At 34.9% G+C, this 24,833-nt stretch overlaps 1 protein-coding gene across 1 annotated transcript in view; it reads left to right on the top strand.

Moving 5' to 3' along the window:
* Positions 1-22,699, top strand: part of LOC148950500 (extracellular sulfatase SULF-1 homolog) — a 60,320-nt gene extending 37,621 nt beyond the window's left edge. The window contains exons 2-3 of the mRNA XM_089091884.1: positions 19,408-19,558; positions 22,520-22,699. Of these exons, the coding sequence (XP_088948010.1) occupies positions 19,408-19,558; positions 22,520-22,699 (331 nt within the window). The remainder of the gene's footprint in view (positions 1-19,407; positions 19,559-22,519) is intronic.
* Positions 22,700-24,833: the final 2,134 nt, after the last annotated feature.

Here is a 24,833-nt window from a genome sequence, read left to right as displayed (position 1 = left end):
TCCATCAGAGGACAATACAGGCTGGCTCGACCAATTGTCCCCAAACACATTGGAATATGTACTAGGGGACCTCATGCCACATCCCCCCAATATGATTGAACAGATTGGGGGTGGTGTTATTGACAATTCTCAGTCACCTGCCACCACTCTTCTTAATGCTCTAGATAGAAGTAGTAATACAACAGAATCAGCATCCCCTCTTCCGGTTTTTTTTCTCTCCAACTCTGCCTTGCATCACACATTAGTCTATAGCACCGAATTCGGTGACCCTTTTAACTCTCTAGTTTCGGGGTATATAAGAACAGATCCCTGGGCCATTATAAACTAATAGACTGAAATGTTTTGAGACAGTCTTTAACCAAACCGTAGGGTGTGGGGACGGGGGGCCAGTTTAAAGTCATCAATAGCACTAAAATATTTTTTTCTAATGAAAGTGTGGGTGTGTTGTATTCAAAATACTTGCACAAAAAGATATTGGCAATTCACCCGCATTTCTCAAATTATGGTGAGTTTTTTCTAATTTGGGCCAATAGTCTACAAAGTACGTGGGAAAATTATAACGAGGGGGGTCGTGGATCTGTGGTTTTATTTATTGAAATTTTAAATGTTAATATATGTAGGTTTAAAAAGTATTTTTTTGTACGAGGGTGGCATGGGGGAGGGGAGCCAATTAAATTAAAATATCATTGAGATTTAGAGGGGTGTAAGGGGATACAACGAATCTGTTTCGATACGAGGCTGCAGTGTTTCAAGTATGCGTTTTTAATTGCAGCATACAGACCTCTGTGCAATGATGCCACTATGAAGAACTTGAATAAAATGGCAGTTAATGGTTGGGAGGGTTCAAAGGTCCCCAAAGTAAATTTTAATTGTTTAAATGGTCAATATCCCGTGACACTAAAAGGACTAGATATTTTTGAGCGGGCTAATGCACATTTAAAGATTGGTGTCACGGTGTTACAGTATGAAACATAATTTGAAGAGGGTCAGCGTTCCGATAAGAAGGGTGTATTATTTCCAGTGCGGGCTCCTTCAATTGAATCAGTAGAATATTGGGTGTGGCTTCTATACACCCCACCCACAGACTCCGATTCAATTGGTCATTTCAATCCAATTACAGATATTAGTAAATAATTTCGGAGACCACACTGCCTTTCCATGACGATAAATAAAAGTTCAAATAGGGATAAAATCCTTTTAATAGACAGTAATGATAGAAATTCACAAAAATACCAGATATTTCGGTCACATATACAGTGACCGTCATCAGTAGTAAAACTTGAGAGTTTTACTACTGATGACGGTCACTGTATATGTGACCGAAATATCTGGTATTTCTGTGAATTTCTATCATCACTGTCTATTAAAAGGATTTTATCCCTATTTGAACTTTTGGATATTAGTAGGGTTTTATATGAAGTTCAAAAGCAATAGAGAGTGTTCATTCAATGGCACACCGGTCTCTCAATAGGTCTCTCCTGGTTTAATGGTAACAAATCACAATATAAATCGTACAAAACATTTGTCACATTAACTGTAGTTGGTCATTAGAAATAAAGCAATATTGATTTTTAAAAAATTTCGATCAACAATCATACAGAGCAATAAGATCGCTTTGGACTGCGAGGCTAAGCTGACAGACGTGTGCGATCCGTCAAATTCAAATCATGTTAAAATACATGAAGCCATAGGGGTCTCTTACGCTCACGCACAACGAGATTCCAATAATACCATGCAAGTGCTGGAGGTAGTTGAGATGTTGAGTGACGGTGAAGACTGCTTGCGCTCGGCATTGGTCAGTCTAATCAAAACAGTGAAAGGTGCAATTTCGCACCTTCGTTATACTAACTGTCCTATGCTTCTATGACCAGACGACATAGTGGCTATTGGATATCGTAAAATGTATTCGGTTGTTCAGGGGGAATTTTATGAGGGTGGTGAGAATGGGGGAGGAGGAAGGTGATCAACCAGGATCATTTGAGGCATGAAATCACATCGGGGGGGGAGTAAATTTAGAGGGGTAGCACACCAGTCGTGCAATTTAAACGTTAGACAGCAATATTTCTTACATATTTTTATACACAACTCCAATTACGACTTGAAGTTTGTTCTTCCGGCGTTGGCCCGCATTGCTAAGGGAGGAGTTGTAGATGATGCAGGGATAGATGGTTCTTTTTCATATAATATCATACCCAAATCATCGGAGAAGCTACTGCTGCTAGAATTCATGTGGAAAACAGTTGACAAGGGTAACACATTCCTGAATAAAATCCGTTTTTTAGACTCTTTCAGCTTCTTCCCCAAATCTCTAAGTCAATTGATTCAGGTGCAGAAAAGTGACAATTTTGATAGCTTCCTCCTCCTCAAACAGTGCGTCCACGATGATGGAATGCTTGATTTATTAAAGTTTAAGGGTTTATATCCATATGATTATTGCAATTCTGGCTCGAGGCTAGATGAGGTCTCATTACCGACAATTGAAGCTGTTTACAATTCTCTTGCTGAGAGTGAGTGCACCACTAGCGACTACGAATTTGCTAAGAGGGTTTGGGCAAAGGGCGGATGTAAAACTGGGTGGGATTATTGTAAACTTTACTTGGCCAGTGACGTACTGACTCTTCTGGATATTGTGTGCAAAAATACGGATAAAATCTTTGGGGAATTTGGGTTGGTTTTAGTTTATTATTTTTCCACTCCTCATTTGGTGATGGACTTGATACTTAAAATCAGCAAAGAAGAAATAGGTCTGATTACCGATGTGGATCAGCATCTGTTTGTAGAGAGATCAATAAGGGGTGGGTATGTTTTTCACGGAGATCGTATCATGAAAACTGATCCGAGTGGACAGCACACCGATGAAAAGTTGGACGCAGTTTTTTTGGATATTAAGTCCCTGGACCCCATCGGTTAGGCGTCTCTTCTACGGGTCATGTTTCAATTTTAAAGTCCTCAACAATTCCTGCATTATGATTTTCCCAAACACTGCCAGGGTTGCGGATTACGGAACACAAGGAATGTTTTTTTACCCCTATGGTAAAATAACAAAGAAACTCCGTGACTCAGTCAAATGCTTTGTTTTTCTGCGCATCAATCGACAGTGGGATAGGGACTCTCTGAATCTCTACAATGTATCTTTAGTAAAGGATGGGAGTATGCACTGGGTACCTTCAAAACAAAAACTAATTGCCGACCTCAACCCGAAACAGAATATCGTTGTTCATCACGTGCTATTGAAATGGATGGTGTCCAATGGTTTCAAAGTCACAAAGAGTCATATAGCCCTACAATTTGATCAAAAGCCTTACATGAAAACGTTCATTGACACCTTTGTCAGTAAGCGTTCACAAGCGAAAACGAAAGTTGAAAAAGAAGTCTATAAACTCATTTTGAACTCAGCTTTCGGTAAAATGTGTGAGAGCGTACGACACAGAAGTCGATGTGACATTGTAACCAACCCCAAAGATTGTGCTCGAATCATTGCGGATCCAAACTTCACATCTTTCACAATCATAGACTCCAATATGGTTCTCCTACATTGCAAGAAAAGAAATATTGTATTAAATAAAAATATTGCAGGTGGAAGTGCAATAACTGAAATATCCAAGAAACTCATGTTGTCATTTTATTCTAATGTATGCAAGGTACAGTGGCCGACTGAGGGACAAGTTCAAGTGTACTACGGGGACACTGATTCACTCCTGTTAAAAGTCAAAACTGAAAATCGATTGAATGATTTGGAAAATGGTGAGTACATTAGCTCAAGTATGGACTACACTAATTGGGACGAATCCCTTTACCCAGAGCTATTGAAACACCAGGCCCCAAATCAATTGTTAATGTTAAAATCTGAAACGGGTAGCGATCTGATATCCAGTGGTGTTTTTCCTGGTCCGAAGGTATACTGTGTGGAAACGCACAGCACGGATATCAAACAAGTTTGCAAGGGGGACCTACACACTTTGTAAAAAATAATTTTGACATGAGTGTTAATAGAAACTGTGTGGAACGTATTCTAGTGCCAAGGGTGAAAGTCATGGTGATTCGCTCTTTGCAATTTAAAAACTACACAGTTAGAGTTGAGAAAAACGCCATGTCTGCTATATTGGACAAAGTGTTTGTAATTGAGGATGGTGTTAAGGTATTGCCACACGTTAATTATTTAATTTCCGACCGTTTTTAATTTAAATTTTAAATAAAACAACTCGGTCTAAAAAAATTAACTTAAATTCACTAAAAAAAAAAGTATAAATTGGGTGGGAGGTTTTTTTGGGTAATTAGGTTTTTTTTTTTAATTCTTTTTTTTTTCTATCACAATCAATTTTCAATGTGTTTGTGTGTGTATGTGTGTGTGTGTGTGTTTGCAAGGCAGATAAATTTCAAGTATTTAAGGCCAGCCCCGGCCCGGGCCCGCCGCCATGGCTCCCCGGCGCCGGGCAATTCCCGCCCCCGGCCCCCGCCGCGGCCGCCCCCCCGGGGGGGGGGGGGACCCCAAAATTTAAAATGTTATAAGTAAAAGTGTATGATATTATTTAACAAGTGTGTGTGTGTGTGCACATTAGTCCAATAAATGTTTTATTTTTTTATAAATAAATAAACAGAAAAAAAAAGTGTATTTATTTAAGTGTTTTTTTTTTTTCTAGTGGCTATTTAAATGTTGTGTTTTTTTATTATAAATAAATTAAAAAAAAAGTGTATTTTTTTATTCATGTTTAATGTGCCTTTTTTTCAATGTATTATTTTTTTTTTTAAAGTATTTTTACCTTTTTTTATGTATATAATAAAATAAAACATTATTATCTATTCTTCTTCTTCTTCTCGTTATTATTATTCTTGAGCGGAGTAGTAGTAGTAGTAGTAAGCGTAGCATTATTTGTAAAATAGACAGCTATTGTATACAGTTAGTTTTCCAGGTGAACTGTTGAGGTGAACAGGTCTAAATATAAAACACAATTCATATCTTTTCTTTGTGGACCGTCAATGTCGGTCAAAACAACACTCTTAACTAAAATAATTAAAAATTGTGATAAAATGTTTGTGGAAAAGCCGAAAAAAATCTACTATTGCTATAGTATTTGGCAGGAGTCATATGATAAAATAAAAGCGATTGCCACCACCATGGGGTTGGTGCAGATACGATTCATACAGGGACTTGATGTTTTCAGCATTATTGAACCAAACTCTTGGTTGATCATGGACGATCTGGCAGAATCTATTGAGTAATGGTCCCTGAAAACGCCACATATGTTCAATGTTTGCTGTTCTCACAGAAAGATTTCCATTACTCAGGTTCAACTTAATATGCGTTGCCAAAGATTGTGCTTGCAAGCTCTTGCAATAAACTGTACCTACTATATCATCTACGAAACAGTTCATAATTCTAGCTCGCTAATAACTCTTAATGAGCAAAACGAACCAGGAGCATCCAAATTTCCAATCTTTGAATGCCGTCAGGCACCTAAAAGAAAATCTTTCTACATCATAGTTAGCAGTATTCAGAATATGCCCGAAGAACTTTGTACCGGCACTGAAGTTTTCGAAAATAAAATTACAGTAAATCTCCCCATGAAAATCAAAAGTAAATATTATTCGATATCATGACACTGAAGAAACAACATGAAAATAGACATATGTTTTCAGTTCTAAGAACTTCAAAACCTCCGATCAGGAAAGCAATTCTCAAACACAGTATTGACAACGATTTCATTAATCTAATATCATAACTTTGTTTAAATTTGATCGAGGGTAATGTTCAAGTGCCAGAAGTAGTTAAGCAACAGGCAAAGCAACATCGTTCCATTGTACGTACATGGACCTCTAAAAAGAAAGTAAAGAATTTAAAAATGAAAAGACTTCTTCAGGCGGGCGGTAGCTTTTTCACACTTTTACTGCCAATAATTGCAGGACTTGTAAACAGTTTTCTCTAAAGAGAGAGAGAGAGAGAGAGAGAGAATGGCAAAACCCTATAAATTGACTCCAATAGAACTCGCTCTCTCACCCGTCAAACACTTTGAGAACAATCTGAGTAAATTCCTTGACCATGAAAATATTGAGGATGATAAGAAACTGCTTTTACTTCAAGATGCACTTCGCCGAGTGGACAAACACAAGTCCTATCGCTCGAAGCCCACTGCTGCTGCTGCTGCTGACCCCAAAAAAGAATCATCTCCTCAGGGTTCTGCTGCTGCTGCTGCTGCTGGAACACAATTGAAGAAGGAGGAATTGGATTCGTTTTTAATTAAATTTGGAAATATAAGGCCCCAATCATATCTTGAAACATGTACACGACTCCTAGCCTATCGCTTGGAAAGTGATCACATTGAAGTTGAGAGCAATGGGACAGGGATTATAATTCAGGGCAAGAGCTATAATCTACTTGATTTAATCTATGATATGGTTACAAATCGTAAAGGACTATTATCATTTGACACTCATCTATACAACTTTCTAAATACATTAAACTTCCCCAAAAGTCTTATTGGCAATAGACAAATTCTAAAAAAATAAATGAAGATGCATCATCGTCATCATCATCAACAGCAACAACAGTGACACCATTAAAAAATGAACTTTAAGAAAAAGATTTTAAATTAATTTTGGAAAATACTAGCAAACCACTGATAGCTAGACAAAAGCGAAGACGTATCAACTCATCATCATCACCACCAACGGTCAGTATACAACCGGGTAACGGTCGTTACACAATGTGTTTACGATCAAAATGGTTTAAGCTCTGAAAGGTGCTTATGAAAGTATTGGTGAGGCGGGGAGTTTAAGTTCCCCCACTACTCTTTCCAAAGTCACTGGTGTTCGCACTAAAAATGTACAAGACTATCTATAAAATGAGTCAAGTTACACTCTGCATAGAAATCATAGACTTCGTGCCAATCAATAATGTGGCTAAGCCTCTATTTTGACTACTTTATATGAAGTGAGGGGGCTGGGGCAAGTATTCAGTTAAAATAAAGCTAGGAAGGGGGAAATTAAGTTTTGAGGAGGTGTAAAAATGCTACTTATTTAATACCCCTGTAAACATTTGACTTGAAATGCTTCAGGAGAAATAGACTATTGCTTCTTTCTGAACTGTCTGGGGAGTGGGTGGGGGCAAGTATTTAGTGAAAATAATGCTAAAAAGGGGGAAATTAAGTTTTGAGGGGGGTGTAAAAATGGTACTTATTTAATATCCCGGTAAACATACGACTAGAAATGCTTGAGGAGAAATAGACTATTGCTTCTTTCTGAACTAATCAATATTCAAGGTGTGATAGTATTCCGATACAATAAGTCAAGTATAATAGAATCGATGCTCCTAGTGGAAGCTCGTAAAACCTTTGTTGTGCTCTACTTTGTCATAGTTACATTCTCTTAATTTTTCAAAGTTCATTTTGAAGTTCTTTCCTTAAAATGCAGGAGTTGGAATATTTCAGTAGTGAAATATTGTGCTTTACCTTGTCACAGTTACATCCTTTGATCTTTCGTTGAAATGCAAGAGTTGGAATATTTCATTAGTGACTTGTTGTGCTTTACCTTGTCACAATTACATTCTTTTGATTTTTCGAAGTTCATTTTGACTTTCTCTCGTGAATTGCAAGAGTTGGAATATTTCAGTAGTGTTTTGTTGTCCTCTACCTTGTCACAGTTACATTTCTATTGATTTTCATAGTTCATTTTGAATTTCTTTCATTGAAATGCAAGAGTTGGAATATTTCAGTAGTGTTTTGGTTGTGCTTTACCTTTGTCACAGTTGCATTCTCATGATTTTTCAAATTTCATTTTGAATTTCTTTCGTGAAATGCAAGAGTTGGAATATTTCAGTAGTGACTTGTTGTGCTTTACCTTGTCAACAGGTACATTCTCTTGATTTTTCAAAGTTCATTTTGAATTTCTGTCGTAAAATGCAAGAATTGGAATATTTCAGTAGTGACTTGTTGTGCTTTATCTTCTCACAGTTACATTCTCTTGATTTTTCGAAGTTCATTTTGAATTTCTGTTGTATAATGCAAGAGTTGGAATATTTCAGTAGTGTTTTGTTGTGCTTTTACCTTATCACAGTTACATTCTGTTGATTTTCATAATTCATTTTGAATTGCATTCATTGAAATGCAAGAGTTGGAATATTTCAGTAGTGTTTCGTTGTGCTTTACCTTGTCACAGTTACATTCTCTTAATTTTTCAAAGTTCATTTTGAATTTATTTCGCGAAGTGCAAGAATTGGAATATTTCAGTAGTGTTTTGTTGTGCTTTACCTTGTCACAAGTACATTCTCTTAATTTTTCAAAGTTCATTTTGAATTTCTTTCGTGAAATGCAAGAATTGGAATATTTCAGTAGTGTCTTGTCGTGGTTTACCTTGTCACAGCTACATTCTCATGATTTTTCAAAGTTCATTTTGGATTTCTTTAGTTGAAATGCAAGAGTTGGAATATTTCAGTAGTGACTTGTTGTGCTTTACCTTGTCACAGTTACATTCTCTTGATTTTTCGAAGCTCATTTTGAATTTCTCTCGTGAAATGCAAGAGTTGGAATATTTCAGTAGTGTTTTGTTGTGCTTTTACCTTTGTCACAGTTACATTCTGTTGATTTTCATAGTTCATTTTGAATTTATTTCATTGAAATGCAAGAGTTGGAATATTTCAGTAGTGTTTTGTTGTGCTTTACCTTGTTACAGATACATTCTCTTAATTTTTTAAATTTCATTTTGAATTTCTTTCGCGAAGTGTAAGAATTGGAATATTTCAGTAGTGTTTTGTTGTGCTTTACCTTGTCACAGTTAGCTTCTCTTAATTTTTCAAAGTTTATTTTGAATTTCTTTCGCGAAGTGCAAGAATTGGAATATTTCAGTAGTGTTATGTCGTGGTTTACCTTGTCACAGCTACATTCTCATGATTTTTCAAAGTTCATTTTGGATTTCTTTCGTTGAAATGCAAGAGTTTGAATATTTCAGTAGTGACTTGTTGTGCTTTACCTTGTCACAGTTACATTCTCTTGATTTTTCGAAGTTCATTTTTAATTTCTGTCGTGAAATGCAAGAGTTGGAATATTTCAGTAGTGTTTTGTTGTGCTTTACCTTGTCACAGTTACATTCTGAGCTAGGTAATAAACTATTTCTGTAAAATCTGAGCTAATAAGGGTTTTTGGCCGTAAACTCTATTTTTTTGTAAGAAAATTAGTGACATGTTGTAACTGATAAACGATGTTAAATTTCTGTATTGTGTATCCGAGAGGTGAATTCAAGAAAGAGTTTGTTACTTACTTACCTACTTACTTAAAAAATTTCATAATGACATAATAACATATCCAACAACGGATGCTGATAAAGAATTTATTCATTCTGATAGCTAGATTTTGTCAATGTTATCCCATGTATCTGACAATAGCTGTATGCAAATTCCTTTTCTTACATCTTCGATGTTTTAAGAGACATTCTAAACGTTTGATATGCTAGCTTAATCTAAAAATAATGAACACATAACAAGGTAATGCATAATATATTTTTAATGAGATAATGATATGTAGAATATTAATAGAAAATATATTATGATACATTATTAATATCAATAATTAACTTTGGACATTTTGAATCTGTTCCATAAAATAGTTCACCATGTTCTCTCTTGATATTGTAGCTATTGTCTTCTCTAAGTTCGTAATCAGTAGAATAATCACTATTCCATTTAGAGTCATACACAATTTTTACTGGTGTCTCATCAACAGGCTCAATATGCTTTTCGTCTTTGGTATTATTTGGTTCATTGACTGTTTGATCAATGGCAGTAACGTTTTCTGGTGCTTTGTTTTTCATCGATTCATCTTTATATTCCATAGTGATATTTTCTGACAATGCCCTTTTTATTTTTCACTGTCTATTATCACACTATTTTTACATAGGTAACAGTTTCGGCCTCGTAGACAAGATATGGTTTACGATATTAGTAGAAGAGTAGACCTTTCTTTTATTGACCTTCCGTTGAATGCTAATACCCGAAAGCTGACGATTGGATGTATCTGTAGGTAATGTGTTACCTGCAACAGTAGCAAGGAGTTGTCCTCTATCATCAACGATTATTTTTATAAGTAAGTAACAAGCTCTTTATTGATTTCACCTCTTGAATACACAGTACAGATACTTCATTCACGAAACTTGATTAAACACGTTTTGAAACTATATGCTATTTGCTTGCCTTTCCTTGGCACCTTTCCAAACGAGCGGGGGTTCCCCACTGGTTCCTACACATTGCAAAAAAGTGAGTAGTACGAAAACTCCACGTTTTCAACCAGACTGGTTTTTTAGACAACCCCCACTTTTTAGGGACCAATCAGAGACAGCGGAGGTTGCTCAATATACAATAACTTGATTGATGATTGGTTACACACCGCGACGAGACGCTACATAGTGAGAGAGACATGCAAAGTCGACATAGCTATATTTCATTTTTTTAAGGTTAATTTAAACGAGGTTACCTGCGCGCACGTAACCTCGTCTAACCTCGTCGTAACCTCGTCGCACGTTTCTCGTTTGGAAAGGTGCCAAGGAAAGGCAAACAAATAGCATGTAGTTTCAAAACGTGTTTAATCACGTTTCTTGAATGAAGTATCTGTACTGTATATTCAAGAGGTGAAATCAATAAAGAGCATGTTACTTACTTACAAATATTTTTTTTTCAACTTCGAAATTATTCAACTTTATTTGTTTTTTATCTTTTTTTTGTACGTGTCTTAAAATGACAAAATATGCCTATGGATCTAACAATTGTACTCTATTATTGGTCAGAGATACGATTTGGCTTTCCCATTGGTATTCTATGATCCGGTTATTGACACTACCTAGTCTATTGCATGTATTAAATCAGTATTTTTTACGCAGTGGAACGTTAAACACATAAGTCATATCTTTAAAAAAAGTGAAGATTGAGCATTTTAATAAAGTGTGTTCACATAACAAGGATATTGTAGCATTGAATACCGACAAGGAGAAGTATTTAAACTATGAAACAAGTACAAGTGGTAGCACTATTAGAAATGTATGCATGCATTGTCATGACAGTAAGGAATTAAATTTCTTTGGAATAACGAAAAAATTCGACTCTTATGTTGGTGGTTATGCGAGATTGAGATCTCCAGAGATGATTGCACTCAAAGAGAATGCCAACATAAAAATAATCGTTGATGATAGAGGACACCTCCTTGCTTCTGTTGCAGGTAACACATTACCTACTGATACATCCAATCGTCAGCTTTTGGGTATTAGCATTCAACGGAAGATCAATAAAAAAAAGGCCTACTCTTCCACTAATATCGTAAACCATATCTTGTCTACGTGCCGAAACTGTTACCTATGTAAAAATAATGTGATAATAGACAGTGAAATTGCCAGAAAAATAAAAAGGGCATTGTCAGAAAATATCACTATAGAATATAAAGATGAATCCATGAAAAACAAAGCACCAGCAAACGTTACTGCCATTGATCAAACAAGCAATGAACCAAATAATACCAAAGACGAAAAGCATATTGAGCATGTTGATGAGACACCAGTAAAAATTGTGTCTGACTCAAAATGGAATAATGATTATTCTAATGATTACGAACTAAGAGAATGAAATAGGTACAATATCAAGAGAGAACATGGTGAACTATTTTATGGAACAGGTTCAAAATGTCCAAACCTAATCATTGATATTAATAATGTATAATAACATATTTTGTATTAATATTCTACATAGCATTATCTCATTAAAAATATATTATGCATTACCTTGTTATGTGTTCATTATTTTTAGAGTAAGCTAGCATATCAAACGTTTAGAATGTCTATTAAAACATCGGAGATGTAAGAAAAGGAATTTGCATACAGCTATTGTCAGACACATGGGATAACATTAACAAAATCTAGATATCAGAATGAATAAATTCTTTATCAGCATCCGTTGTTGAATATGTTATTATATCATTATGAAATTTTTTTAAGTAAGTAGGTAAGTAAGTAATTAAGTAGGTAGGTAAGTAACAAACTCTTTCTTGAATTAACCTCTCGGATACACATTACAGAAATTTAAAATCTTTTATCGGTTACAACATGCCACTAATTTTCTAACAAAAAACTAGAGTTTACGGCCAAAAACCCTTATTAGGTCAGATTTTACAGAAATAGTTTATTACCTAGCTCAGAATGTAACTGTGACAAGGTAAAGCACAACAAAACACTACTGAAATATTCCAACTCTTGCATTTCACGACAGAAATTCTAAATGAACTTCGAAAAATTAAGAGAATGTAACTCTGACAAGGTAAAGCACAACAAGTCACTACTGAAATATTCGAACTCTTGCATTTCAACGAAAGAAATCCAAAATGAACTTTGAAAAATCATGAGAATGTAGCTGTGACAAGGTAACCCACGACAAGACACTACTGAAATATTCCAATTCTTGCACTTCGCGAAAGAAATTCAAAATAAATTTTGAAAAATTAAGAGAATGTAACTGTGACAAGGTAAAGCACAACAAAACACTACTGAAATATTCCAACTCTTGCAATTCACGAAAGAAATTCAAAATGAACATTGAAAAATTAAGAGAATGTAACTGTGACAAGGTAAACCACAACAAAACACTACTGAAATATTCCAACTCTTGCATTTCAATGAAAGAAATTCAAAATGAACTATGAAAATCAACAGAATGTAACTGTGACAAGGTAAAAGCACAACAAAACACTACTGAAATATGTAACTCTTGCATTTTACGACATAAATTCAAAATGAACTTCGAAAAATCAAGAGAATGTAACTGTGACAAGGTAAAGCGCAACAAGTCACTACTGAAATATTCCAACTCTTGCATTTTACGACAGAAATTCAAAATGAACTTAAAAAAATCAAGAGAATGTAACTGTGACAAGGTAAAGCACAACAAGTCACTACTGAAATATTCCAACTCTTGCATTTCAACTAAAGAAATCCAAAATGAACTTTGAAAAATCATGAGAATGTAGCTGTGACAAGGTAAACCACGACAAGACACATACTCAACGCCTCGCTCTTTACGCTAAAGTTTTTATTGTTTAAAAAAAGAGTTGTGAGAAAGTCAAATTAGTTGTGAGAAGCCCCCACCCACTCCCCAGATAGTTCAGAAAGAAGCAATAGTCTATTTCTCCTGAAGCATTTCAAGTCAAATGTTTCTTTAATTAGCAGCATCGTACATTTTTGTTTAAATACTTATTTTTTCATTTTCCAGATTCAAGATTTTTATTTGACACAAATGAATAGACAAGCTGAAGTATATAAAACAAGCCAACATAGAGCTACGATCGCAATGAATGGTACTTGTTATCAGAAAAAAATGTCAATTGCCAAAAAAAAACATGTTATGATGAAAGTGCTTCAAAAACCCATCTGGCTGCGTCATATAATCTCAATTATACTCTCAAAACGTGTTTGTTCACTCTATAGGTATATAATATAAAAGGATTGCTCACTTTTTGCAATGTAATCGTCAAACCAGACTGTATATTCATGCCTCAGGCTTGTAGTCGTGAAAATTCACTGTATATCCATGTAATCGTGAAGACTAATAGCAATAAAGTAAAAATAAAAGAATATTTGTCAAGGAATTGCGATTAGTTCAGAACGAAGCAATAGTCTATTTCTCCTCAAGCATTTCTAGTCGTATGTTTACCGGGATATTGAATAAGTACCATTTTTACACCCCCATCAAAACTTAATTTCCCCCTGTTTAGCATTATTTTCACTAAAAACTTGCCCCCACCCACTCCCCAGACAGTTCAGAAAGAAGCAATAGTCTATTTCTCCTGAAGCATTTCAAGTCAAATGTTTACCGGGGTATTAAATAAGTACCATTTTTACACCCCCCTCAAAACTTAATTTCCCCCTTCCTAGCATTATTTTAACTGAATACTTGCCCCACCCCCATCACTTCATATAAAGTAGTCAAAATGGAGCTTAGCCAAATCTAAATTTCATCATTTTTTTATGTTATTAATTACACTGAAAAAAAAATTGAACACCTAGAAAGCCACGATAATTATTCGCTAGTTTGATGTGGCATAGACAATGCAATGTTTTGAATAATAGCAATACAGTAAAAATAAAAAAATATTTGTCAAGAAATATTGATTAGTTCAGAAAGAAGCAATAGTCTATTTCTCCTCAAGCATTTCTAGTCGTATGTTTACCGTGATATTAAATAAGTACCATTTTTACACCCCCCTCAAAACTTCATTTCCCCATTTTTAGCATTATTTTTACTAAATACTTGCCTCAACCCACTCCCCCGACAGTTCCGAAAGAATTACTAGTCTATTTCTCCTGAAGAATTTCAAGTCAAATGTTTACCGGGGTATTAAATAAGTAGCATTTTTACACCTCCCTCAAAACTTAATTTCCCCCTTCCTAGCTTTATTTTATCTGAATACTTGCCCTCACCCCCCTCACTTCATATAAAGTAGTCAAAATAAAGCTTAGCCAAATCTAAATTTCATAATTTTGTATGTTATTAATTACACTGAAAAAAAAATTGAACACCTAAAAAGACACGATAATTATTCGCTAGTTTGATGTGGCATAGACAATGCAATGTTTTGAATAATAGCAATGCAGTAAAAATAAAAATAAAATATTTTTCAAGGAATATTGATTAGTTCAGAAAGAAGCAATAGTCTATTTCTCCTGAAGCATTTCTAGTCGTATGTTTACCGGGATATTAAATAAGTACCATTTTTACACCCCCCTCAAAACTTAATTTCCCCCTTTTTAGCATTTTTTTCACTAAATACTGTGACAAGCTAAACCACGACAAAGCACTACTCTCGTGGAACTCAAGCCCCATTTAACTCAACCCCCGTGCAACTGAACCCCCCATGTAACTGCACCCCTGTATAACCGAAACCCTGTACAACTGAACCCCCGTGCTACTGAACCCTCGTGCGACTGAACCCTCGTGCAACTCGACCCAATTTAACTATACCCCCTTTAACTGAACCCTCATGCAACTGAACCCTCCATGTAACTGAACCCCTGTATAACCGAAACCCTGTACAACTGAATCCCCGTGCTACTGAACTCTCGTGCTACTGAACCCTCTTGCAACTCGACCCAATTTAACTAAACCCCCGTGTATCTGTATCCCCTTTAACTGAACCCTGGTGCAACTCAACCCTCCATGCAACCCATCGCCCTCAAAACACTTTTCAGCCATTTCTTGTTAAAATTTTTTTTATTTCTAAACTATTTTAAATTGACAATACTCTCCAAAACATCACTTGTGTATTATACAGTACACTATCGTCCCATCTCCTCCAATTTTCAAATCCCCCCTCGTGCAACTGAACCCTCCATGTAACTGAACCCCTGTATAACCGAAACCCTGTACAACTGAATCCCCATGCTACTGAACCCCCGTGCTACTGAACCCTCGTGCAACTCTACCCAATTTAACTAAACCCCAGTGTAACTATACCCCCTTTAACTGAACCCTCGTGCAACTCAACCCAATTTAACTAAACCCCCGTGTAACTGTACCCCCTTTAACTGAACCCTCGAGCAACTCAACCCTCCATGAAACGCATCTCCCTCAAAACACTTTTCAGCCATTTCTTTTTAAATTGACAATACTTTTCAAACGTTACTTGTGTATTATACAGACCACATCGGAGAGCTAAAGCGAGGTCAAGTCACAATGTCATTCTATCGTTACTTTTCAGACATTTCTTCTTAAAACTTTATTTTCAACTAATTCATCCGGGTTTTTCACAAGCAATTCGTACTATCCTCGCTCGTAATCGCTAATAACCTTAACCCTTTATTAAGTAATAGGAAATACCGGTTTAGAAAAAACTAGAATAGTGACATAATTTCACTTTATCAACTCTCAAATTCTATACCCACCAGAAACCTGTCTCCTTGTGCAATTGAAACTGTTAAAAATGGGTGTTACCTCAGAAACCCGTCTGGTAAGGCATGTACCGTTCGTAGGAATAGGTGACTGACCCATGGTAAGTCATATTACGCAATCACTCGTGAAACCTTTAATAATGTAGAAATTGCTATGGCAGTACGCAAATAACATAGAAATTGCTAGGGCAGTACGCAAATTCAATATGTACTTACTACTTTCTGCAGTGAGACGATACCCAAACTCTTGTTTGTAGTTATTTTTATTCGATTCAAACTTTATCTGCATATTCAGTTCATATTTCTCTCGTTTTGAGAATTAAGCATTCATTTATATTCTTACATATCGTACGGTTGTTCGCATTGATTGTTTATTTAATTTCTTTTTGTTTTAAGTTTCACTTATGCTTTAATAACAAAATATTTGTTTTCGTTTTAAGTTTGATTTTCATTTTCAATCCAAGTATTACTCGCTTTAAGATCTATTTATTCATTTATATTATTACTTGCTGTATATCTTTTGCCATGATTGTTTATTTAATTTCTGTTCGTTTTGGGTTTCATTTATTCTTTAATAGTAATTTCTGGTCGTTTTAAAATGTTTAAAATGGCCTTTAATTTTCTTTGAAAAACTTATTTTTCGGAAAGTTTTTTTTGATTAATTTAAAAAAAAGATCAGAAATGAAATATAAAAAAACAAGTTTTCCAACTGAAAATAAGGAGTAACATCAAAACTTAAAACGGACAGAAAATATTACGTGTATGATTGGGTTCACCCTCCAGTCAATACCTCGCTCTTTAAGCTAAATATTTTTTAGCAATCTCATAAGAAATTTTTATTATAAATAGCTGCCTTTTTGATTATGGTGTCATTTTTAAATAATTGGAACGAAATTCGAAGTTTGGCTTAATTAGCTAGGTACTGACAAAGGGGCTAACCCTCTTATATACGTATTAAAGATATGTAAATATAGAAACTCATTATGTAAGTTAATTCGTACGTTACGTATATTTATTACTAAGAAAAACTTTCGTAAATAATATTAAACAAGTTTCGAGAAAGCCATTTAACCAAATAAAAGTAAAATTAACATACAAATTTTGTTTTAATTATACGTGTACGGTGAGGCAAAAACAAAACCTGCATTAATTCAAAAATGTTTAAAAATTAAGTAAGAAAAACAAATATTTCTAACTAAAAGTAAGGAACGACTTTAAAACTTAAAACGAACAGAAATTATTCCGTATATGAAAGGGGATGTCCCCTCCTCAACGCCTCGCTCTTTACGCTAAAGTTTGACTTTCTCAAAACTCTTAATTTTTAAAACACTAAAAAAATTTAGCGTAAAGAGCGAGGCGGTGAGGAGGGGACAGCCCCTTTCATATACGGAATAATTTCTGTTCTTTTTAAGTTTTAAAGTCGTTCCTTACTTTCAGTTAAAAAAACTTGTTTTTTTTTAATTTAATTTTCATATAACACGCCTGTAATTTCGAAATTGATTCCCTCTCCAAGATGCTGTGTAAATGTGATATAAATTTCCACGTCAAGGTTGAATGGAAGCCACATCAGAAAATCGTGCTATTTCAGAAATAATGGATTTTTTTTCGGTTTGAGATTAATGACTGCACATTGAAATGAAATATCAGACGTATATGCTGGGCGGTTGGCATAAAATTATAAGCCAGTACCTGGAAGCCAAGAGCTGAACTAAAAAATTACCCCTGTATATGTTTGTTTGCCACAGGGATACTGCGTTGGAAGTGTTACAAAAAGGAAGGTGTGCTTCCTTTTTCACGGAGAGGTGGAGCAAGGGTGGATCTAGGACTTTTTTAGGGGGGGGGCAAAATAGGTTGATCCGATAAACTTGCGTTAGGAGCAAGTTTAATTAACGCAAAATTGCTTTAATTAAGTAAATTACACAACTTTTGACGACGTTAGGGGGGGCTGCCCCCTAGCTCCCCTGGATCCACTACTGAGGTGGAGGAAGACTTGAGAATTTCAAAGACGACCCCTACAAAATGCTGAAGTAAATTTCCGAGCAAAAGTAGTTGGTAAATTTTTACCAAATCATATTATTGACTTACGAATAAAGTGAATATACCACTCAATGCCTTTTTTATGCTCTTTCCAAATATAATAATCATTTTTGTCGGAAATGACACCCCCTCGCCCACCTCTATATATACCAATTCAGGGTATATATTAGCCCTTTAGGTGGGGTGGGGGCAAATTTTATTTCTGATCTAAATGGGAGGTACGTTTAACCTTTACCCCCCCCCCCCTAATGGACAAATAAATAGCCTACCATAACTTAGTATATAGGGTTGAGGAGCAAAATATATTTGCAATAAAAATGATTATTATATTTGTAAAGAGCATAAAAAAAGGCGTTGAGTGGTACGTTTACTTTATTTGCAAGTCAATAATATGATTTGGTAAAAATTTACGTAAGTTTGGTAAGTAGTTTTCAAGCAAAAAAGCAAAGGTGTGATTTAAAGGCCCAAAACCTTTTTTTCTCTGTGATTCAAAATGCTTCCTGGTTTCCCATAAGGACTTTCACACTATTGCTTAGCAAGCATTGCTTCAATTTAAAATCAGAGCCAAGGGAACAGAGTATTGGAAGATTTTCTTGTTGTAACTGGCAGCTGTTGTGTCAAATTAAGGAGCTTCTACTCCTTCTGGGTGAAATAATTGGGCACATTTTGGCAAAATGGTTTCCTTTTAGTTACACGAAAGGGAGACTCGAGAGTCTCAACGTCAGACCTAGTGACCCTATTCGAATAATATGTTTTATGACGTTCAGTAAGGTTATTGTACACATACACATCAATCCGAGACGGTTTAGTTTTTAGACATGTTATATTCGTCATCTTGCACTTCATTGAGTGACACAAGTAGCTAAAAATCTGGTTTGATCTTATAATTTATTAAAAAAAAAAGATAATTATTTATTAAAAAAATTTATTAAAAAAATCATCAAGCTTCCAGAAAATATGTAGTTATATGGGTCTTACCGTACAACTTAGCACTCAGAAAATATTAGTCTCTGCGCTTATATGCTATTTCCCTTGCTTAGTACTATAATATTGTCGTCATGTTCCTAAGCATGTCTTATTCCTTCTTAAAGTCATAGTAAGACTCATTTTTTTATTATCATGTTTCGGTTAGACTTCTTAAAATTGAAGTTTTTTATATATTTGAGGGGTTGCTCGTATTCAAAAGTCGCGAAACCATATTGCGCGTGCCACATAGGGTGAAAGTGTGGTACATGTTATGCATAGAGGCATGGTGTGGCGTAACTGTGCTTACGATGTGCACTGCATTGCGGAATAAGTGAGGCTCGAGATGTGGAACGTTTCGTGGAGAATGGGTAACACTTGTAAATCTTTCTAACATGCATAGCGATTTCTTGTAATGCTGGATGTTAGCAACGTGAGAAAAAAAAAAACTGAGATAGGCCTACCTAATTTTCAGTTTTAACATTTCATGTCTTATTTTAGTACACCATCTTACGATTTTGCTCCCAATCCGGACAAGCAATGGATTCTACGCTGGGTAAATAAAATGGAACCCGTCCATCATCAATTTACTGATCTTCTAATGACCAAAAGGCTTCAGACTTTGCAGACTGTTGATGACTCAGTTGAACAGGTGAGCTAACTTAAGGAATGTCATTTGGAAGTGTGCTAGATGGCCAATACCCCTTTATGTTCAAAATTAATTAAAAGATATCCCAAAAAGCAAGGATTAATGGCAGTTTGATAGAGCCAGTTCATATGTTCAAAATTAATTAAAAGATATCCCAAAAAGCAAGGATTAATGACAGTTTGGGGATTATGTTATCTCTCTGAAATCACCCCCTCCCCCCCCTTCCACTGCCGGGTTGGTCATCTATTCCAACTTCCTCCGAATAAAAACCGATGTATTGTATTTGACAAGCGCGAAGTCAGATCGGTGCGCAAGTATCTTTAATTACTTACAAAAATAGGCAAGCTTCAAAAATGCAGATAGTGTGGTTTTGGCTCGTTTTTTTATTTTCTATTTAAAGCGCACAGACAATTACATTTTTTGTTAGGGCTCCTCTTACGGTTTATCTTTTCCAATTCTTGTCTGAAACTCCATTTTCTAGAAATTATTGAAAGGTCAGGTCATTATTTATATGGGATAACTTAAACAAATTTTGACATGAAATAAATAGCAACATTCGAATAAACATGCTTTTAATTACTTTTAAAATATGGAACACATTTGAAAAAAGGAGAAAATTCAAAAAATAAACGTTGCACGAAAAATATTGAGAATTATAGGAAAAATCGAAAAACTTTGAGATTGGAGGGAGATACGAGCCATAAAGCCCTAAAGCCACTAAAGCAACAACCATAAAGCAACTCCATGGGTACGTCCCTGTTAGATGGCTGCGCAATCAGACGGGATTTAAAATAGAATGCACTATCTCAATCACCAAAATTTGCTGTGTCAGGTACGTGAAGCGTTTTCTTGGTTACATTCGGCGAAATATGTTGATATTCCAAACTTGATATGAAGAGTAAAAGAGATAAATGAAACCCTTGTCTCGTATCAATAAATGTCAATAAAGACATGTCCTTAAAAGAAGCCGCTGTTTCTTTTCTTTGCTTATTTATTACTATTTAGTTTTCTTAATTTTCTTGTCTTGTCACGATAATCATCTTGTAATTGCGGCATCATTGTTTCGCTTGATGAAAATAGATTGCCGCTGTGTAGGGTGTCTCAATTTTTTTTTTTTTTTCTTTAAGCTTTGCCTACCAAGTGTTTTCCCAATGGTTTTGGTTCAAAAATAGACAATTGCGAAGTTAGAACGCTCTATTTTTAGTGGAGGGTTTGCCTGTAGGGACCTCTCACTTATATTTTTTATTTTCTTGTAAATAGCAAAAAAAAGATTTCTCTTTGCATAATAAACCCAATTGTGTACGTTTTACGTAGCTCAGGATTACCATTTAAAGGAATTTAGATAAGAGATATTTACCGGAGATACCCGCTTTTCAAAGATGTTATCTAGTGTAGAATAGTTGCGATTGATGAATTCGAAGTTGATAGAAGCTAATGTTCAGAAGCAGCCGTTTTGTTGCTTATAAAGCGGTTGTTTTGCTGCTTGTGAAGCGACTGTTTTGGTACTTGTGAAGCAGCTGTGAATCTTATTTTGATCATAGTTTGTCTCCATTAACATTAAAAATAAAATCAGTGCTGCATATTTGGTAAGGCACATCCTTTAAATTTGTTTTATGTTTGTAGTTGCTGTTACCTGGGCTTTAACTATTTGGGTCGCTTTCCCCGCTGGAGACATTATGCTAACAGTGTTGTTATTATATCTTCAGTAGTAACACATAAAGAACTCCGCCTGAATCAGCTAATGGGTGTCACCCGTTTGATACCTTCAAATTTGTTTACTGTAAAATATCTGTTGACTTTTAAACGACTTCCTTCTTCCTTATTTGTCTCTTTTTCTAGTGTCCCATGGGGTTGGAAATATATGGCCCATGTTGGAAATGTATGATGGTGGTGTTTATTGCGCATGAAAACCCACTCTCGCTTGGTTGTGGATAATGAGTGGTTTTAGCATGTGTTATTCATTCTATTGTGCGTTTATTTCTTTCTCTCTGCATTCTTAGCCATAGTTCCTTGCAGGGGGGGGGATATGATGATTAATTTTTATTTTTTTGTTTAAATTTTTTGTTGAATAAATTATCTCTGAACTGAATCCTCTTAAAATGAAGCCAATTTCTTATGAAATAACACTTGATACTTCCACAAAGTATGACATACTTCAACGAAGTCTGTGTTGATTGAAACAAGGTAAGAAAAAGGTCTCTTAAGGAAGGCGAGGAACTTTGTTAAGGATTGCTTTAAGCAAAGTAGTCACTTTTATTAAACCGGACTCAAGCTCTCCCTCCAGGCTTTCTTGATTATGTTGGAAGCAAAATTTGTTCCAATTGTCATATACGGAATAGCTAACAACAGAATCATCCACTTAATAGCATTTTTTTTTATTGAATAACAAAAATTACATTGCTGAATAGCTGAATTGCTATTCTCCAGAAGAAAAAAAAAGAATTTCACTTATTTAATGGAAGATAAAGAATATGTTTGAAGGGAACTAAAGCTTTGACGGTGGGGGGGGGGTCTTTAGGTTTTGGCTGTTTCAAGCTTGTATAATATCTACACCCATGAATCTATTTTAATTATTTATACAACCGTCAACATATTTTGATATACTATTTTTTTCAAGATTTTTACTATATTATTGTATTCTATATTATATTGTTCTACTGTAGTATTACTGCACTATAATTATATATTATAACATTAATTACTAATAACACCAATGCTAATAGCAGTAAAATTTTACTAAAATATTTTAAAATTGTGAAAAAAATATAGTAAACACACTATAATACAAAATATAGTAAATTGTAAAATAATAAAGTAAAGTAATGTACTAAAAAATATTAGTAAAAATATCAGTAAAATAATACTAATATTACAAGAAATAATACTAATATGATAATAATATATTATACTATTATACAATATAATAAATTTATATTATATTTTTTAGAAAATATACTATTTTAGATATATAAAGAACTCAAGGCAGTTGGAGAGCTAGATAATACATATATGTTTTACACATCAGACCATGGCTATCACTTAGGACAATTTGGTCTCGTCAAGGGAAAATCATTCCCATTTGAATTCGATATTCGAGTCCCATTAATTGTACGAGGCCCAGGAATCAAGCCAAATTCAGAGTAAGTAGCAAGCTTTTTTTTTTTTTTGTGAATAGGGAAATTTTAATGGAATTTCGAGGTTTTAATACATCGTATTCACATCTAATTTTTGGCTAACTACTTATTTAATCAATCTCCTGGATGCTGTAGCAATTGACATTAACATAATCTAAACGTAGGACTTCGTACATAGAATGGTAGTTGTCCGTTCACCGTCACAATTCCTCGCGCACTAGCACTCCTCGTGCATTGCCACGCCCCGTGGGCGACCATTTTCACCGGCAATATTTTATTGTCGTTTTCATCAGTCATCTACCGGTTTTAATGTGAGGGGAAGAGGAGATGTGGTTGCAAGTAGATTGCCCACTGAGAGCATTGCCTTTGGGGCAATTAAAAAATTGTGGATACGTTTTTTATTTTGAAAAACGTAAGTTTCGAAATTCTACTTTACTAAGAAATTTCTTGAAATTTAGTGTACCTTAAGCTGAACTATCTTTGTAAAGTCAAAACTATGTTTTCATGCACCGGTAACGGGTTTATTACTTTATGTCAATTTTAAGTCTAATAGAAAAAATGGGCAATTTGAAAAAGAATTTCAAGCATCATGAACGTATTTCTTAGATTTAAACAAATACGGGATATTCTTTTTGGTAAAATGTTTTAAATAAAGGTCGGAGATCTCTTTAGGTTGTACCATTTGCTGCAGCTTGAAAAACTGCATATAGATGGTTGTATATAGATGCATATAGATGGTCTTTAGATTGTACCATTTGCTATAGCTTGAAAAACTGCATATAAATGGTTGCATATAGATGGTCTTTAGATTGTACCATTTGCTACAGCTTGAAAAACTGGATATAGATAGTTGCATATAGATGGTCTTTAGATTGTACCATTTGCTGCAGCTTGAAAAACTGCATAAAGACAGCCGAATTTTGCCCTTTGCTAAAATTTAGCCAAAATTTTCATGCTAGCGTGCACGATACGACTACACATCCTTGTCAAGTTACGGCTTACTGCCTCGTCCTCCCGCTGAAACATTCTCAAATAACCACGCTATTCTGTGAGACCTTGTCGACAGCACAGGTTAACTTGGTGGTAAATTAATGCGACATGTCAGGTCGCCTGTGGTAACCCAAAAGTCTTTGTTAAAATAAGGCTAGATACGTAAAGCTGAAAAATGTCCTTTGTTTCTACAATTGTTTATACAAGTCACAAAATTAAAATTTGGGGAGGGCGTCCAAACAGTTGCACGTAACTAGCTAAAATTTGACTAATAGTGATCTGTTTTATTCATTTGATAAGTTAATCTATAATAATACTCAATGTTTGGAAAATAATTCTTAACAAAGCATTAATTTTTAAAATAGTACTTTTTTTTATTTTGGGGGAGGCAGTCCCAACCTCCTGGATCTGTACCTGATACAAGTACGTTTGTTTTGTTATCCTTGATACGCGAACACTATTTTATGAAAGATTTCATTTTTTGTTTTTTTGTGTGTGTGTGAAAAAGTGTACACAACTAAATTAGGAAAAATAATAACCCAGATTCTTCTAAATATCGTCGATATAAAATCGACGTAATTTAGACGTAATTGTAATATCGTCTTGAAGGTCGCATCTTATGTACTTAAACTTCTGAATTTACAAAGCTGCTCTCAGAAGGCGGATCAGCAGGGTCATGTGTATTCAGTCGCACTTTGATCCTCCCTATCTACATTGCCCTATTGATCCTCTCTTTAGAAACGGCTTAGCAAACAGTTTGTGGCTATAATGTCAAGGGTTTCTATGTGGCAGGTACGACCTTTAGACTTGACAGAACCAAATAAGAAAGGGAAAAATAAATCAGACCCATTAATAGAGCTCTCTTAGTTCAAAGGGGGTGAGCTATATATCTTAGTTAGGAAAAAACTTTCAAATAGTGCCGTTTGAATTTTAACAGCCGAGATAAAGAAATAACTGTTAACTGCCTAGCGAACATGGTTTGACGATGTCACATGTATCAATCTATTAGATATTCAATATATCTCAAAACTGATATAAAAATATGAAACTTTCCATTTCCCAAACTGTTTCTTCTAGTGAGAAAAGAGACATATTGCGTTTTGGAAAAGGCAAATACTGTATTTCCAAATATTTTGGGTAGAAATCCATGGAGT

This window comes from Artemia sp. Qi Xiang Cuo, chromosome 7 (genome assembly GCF_049724085.1).
Source record: "Artemia sp. Qi Xiang Cuo chromosome 7, ASM4972408v1, whole genome shotgun sequence".
NCBI classification, from domain to species: Eukaryota; Metazoa; Arthropoda; class Branchiopoda; order Anostraca; family Artemiidae; genus Artemia; species Artemia sp. Qi Xiang Cuo.
Note: the sequence above shows the minus strand (reverse complement) of the source record. Positions and strands in the feature narration are given on the sequence as shown.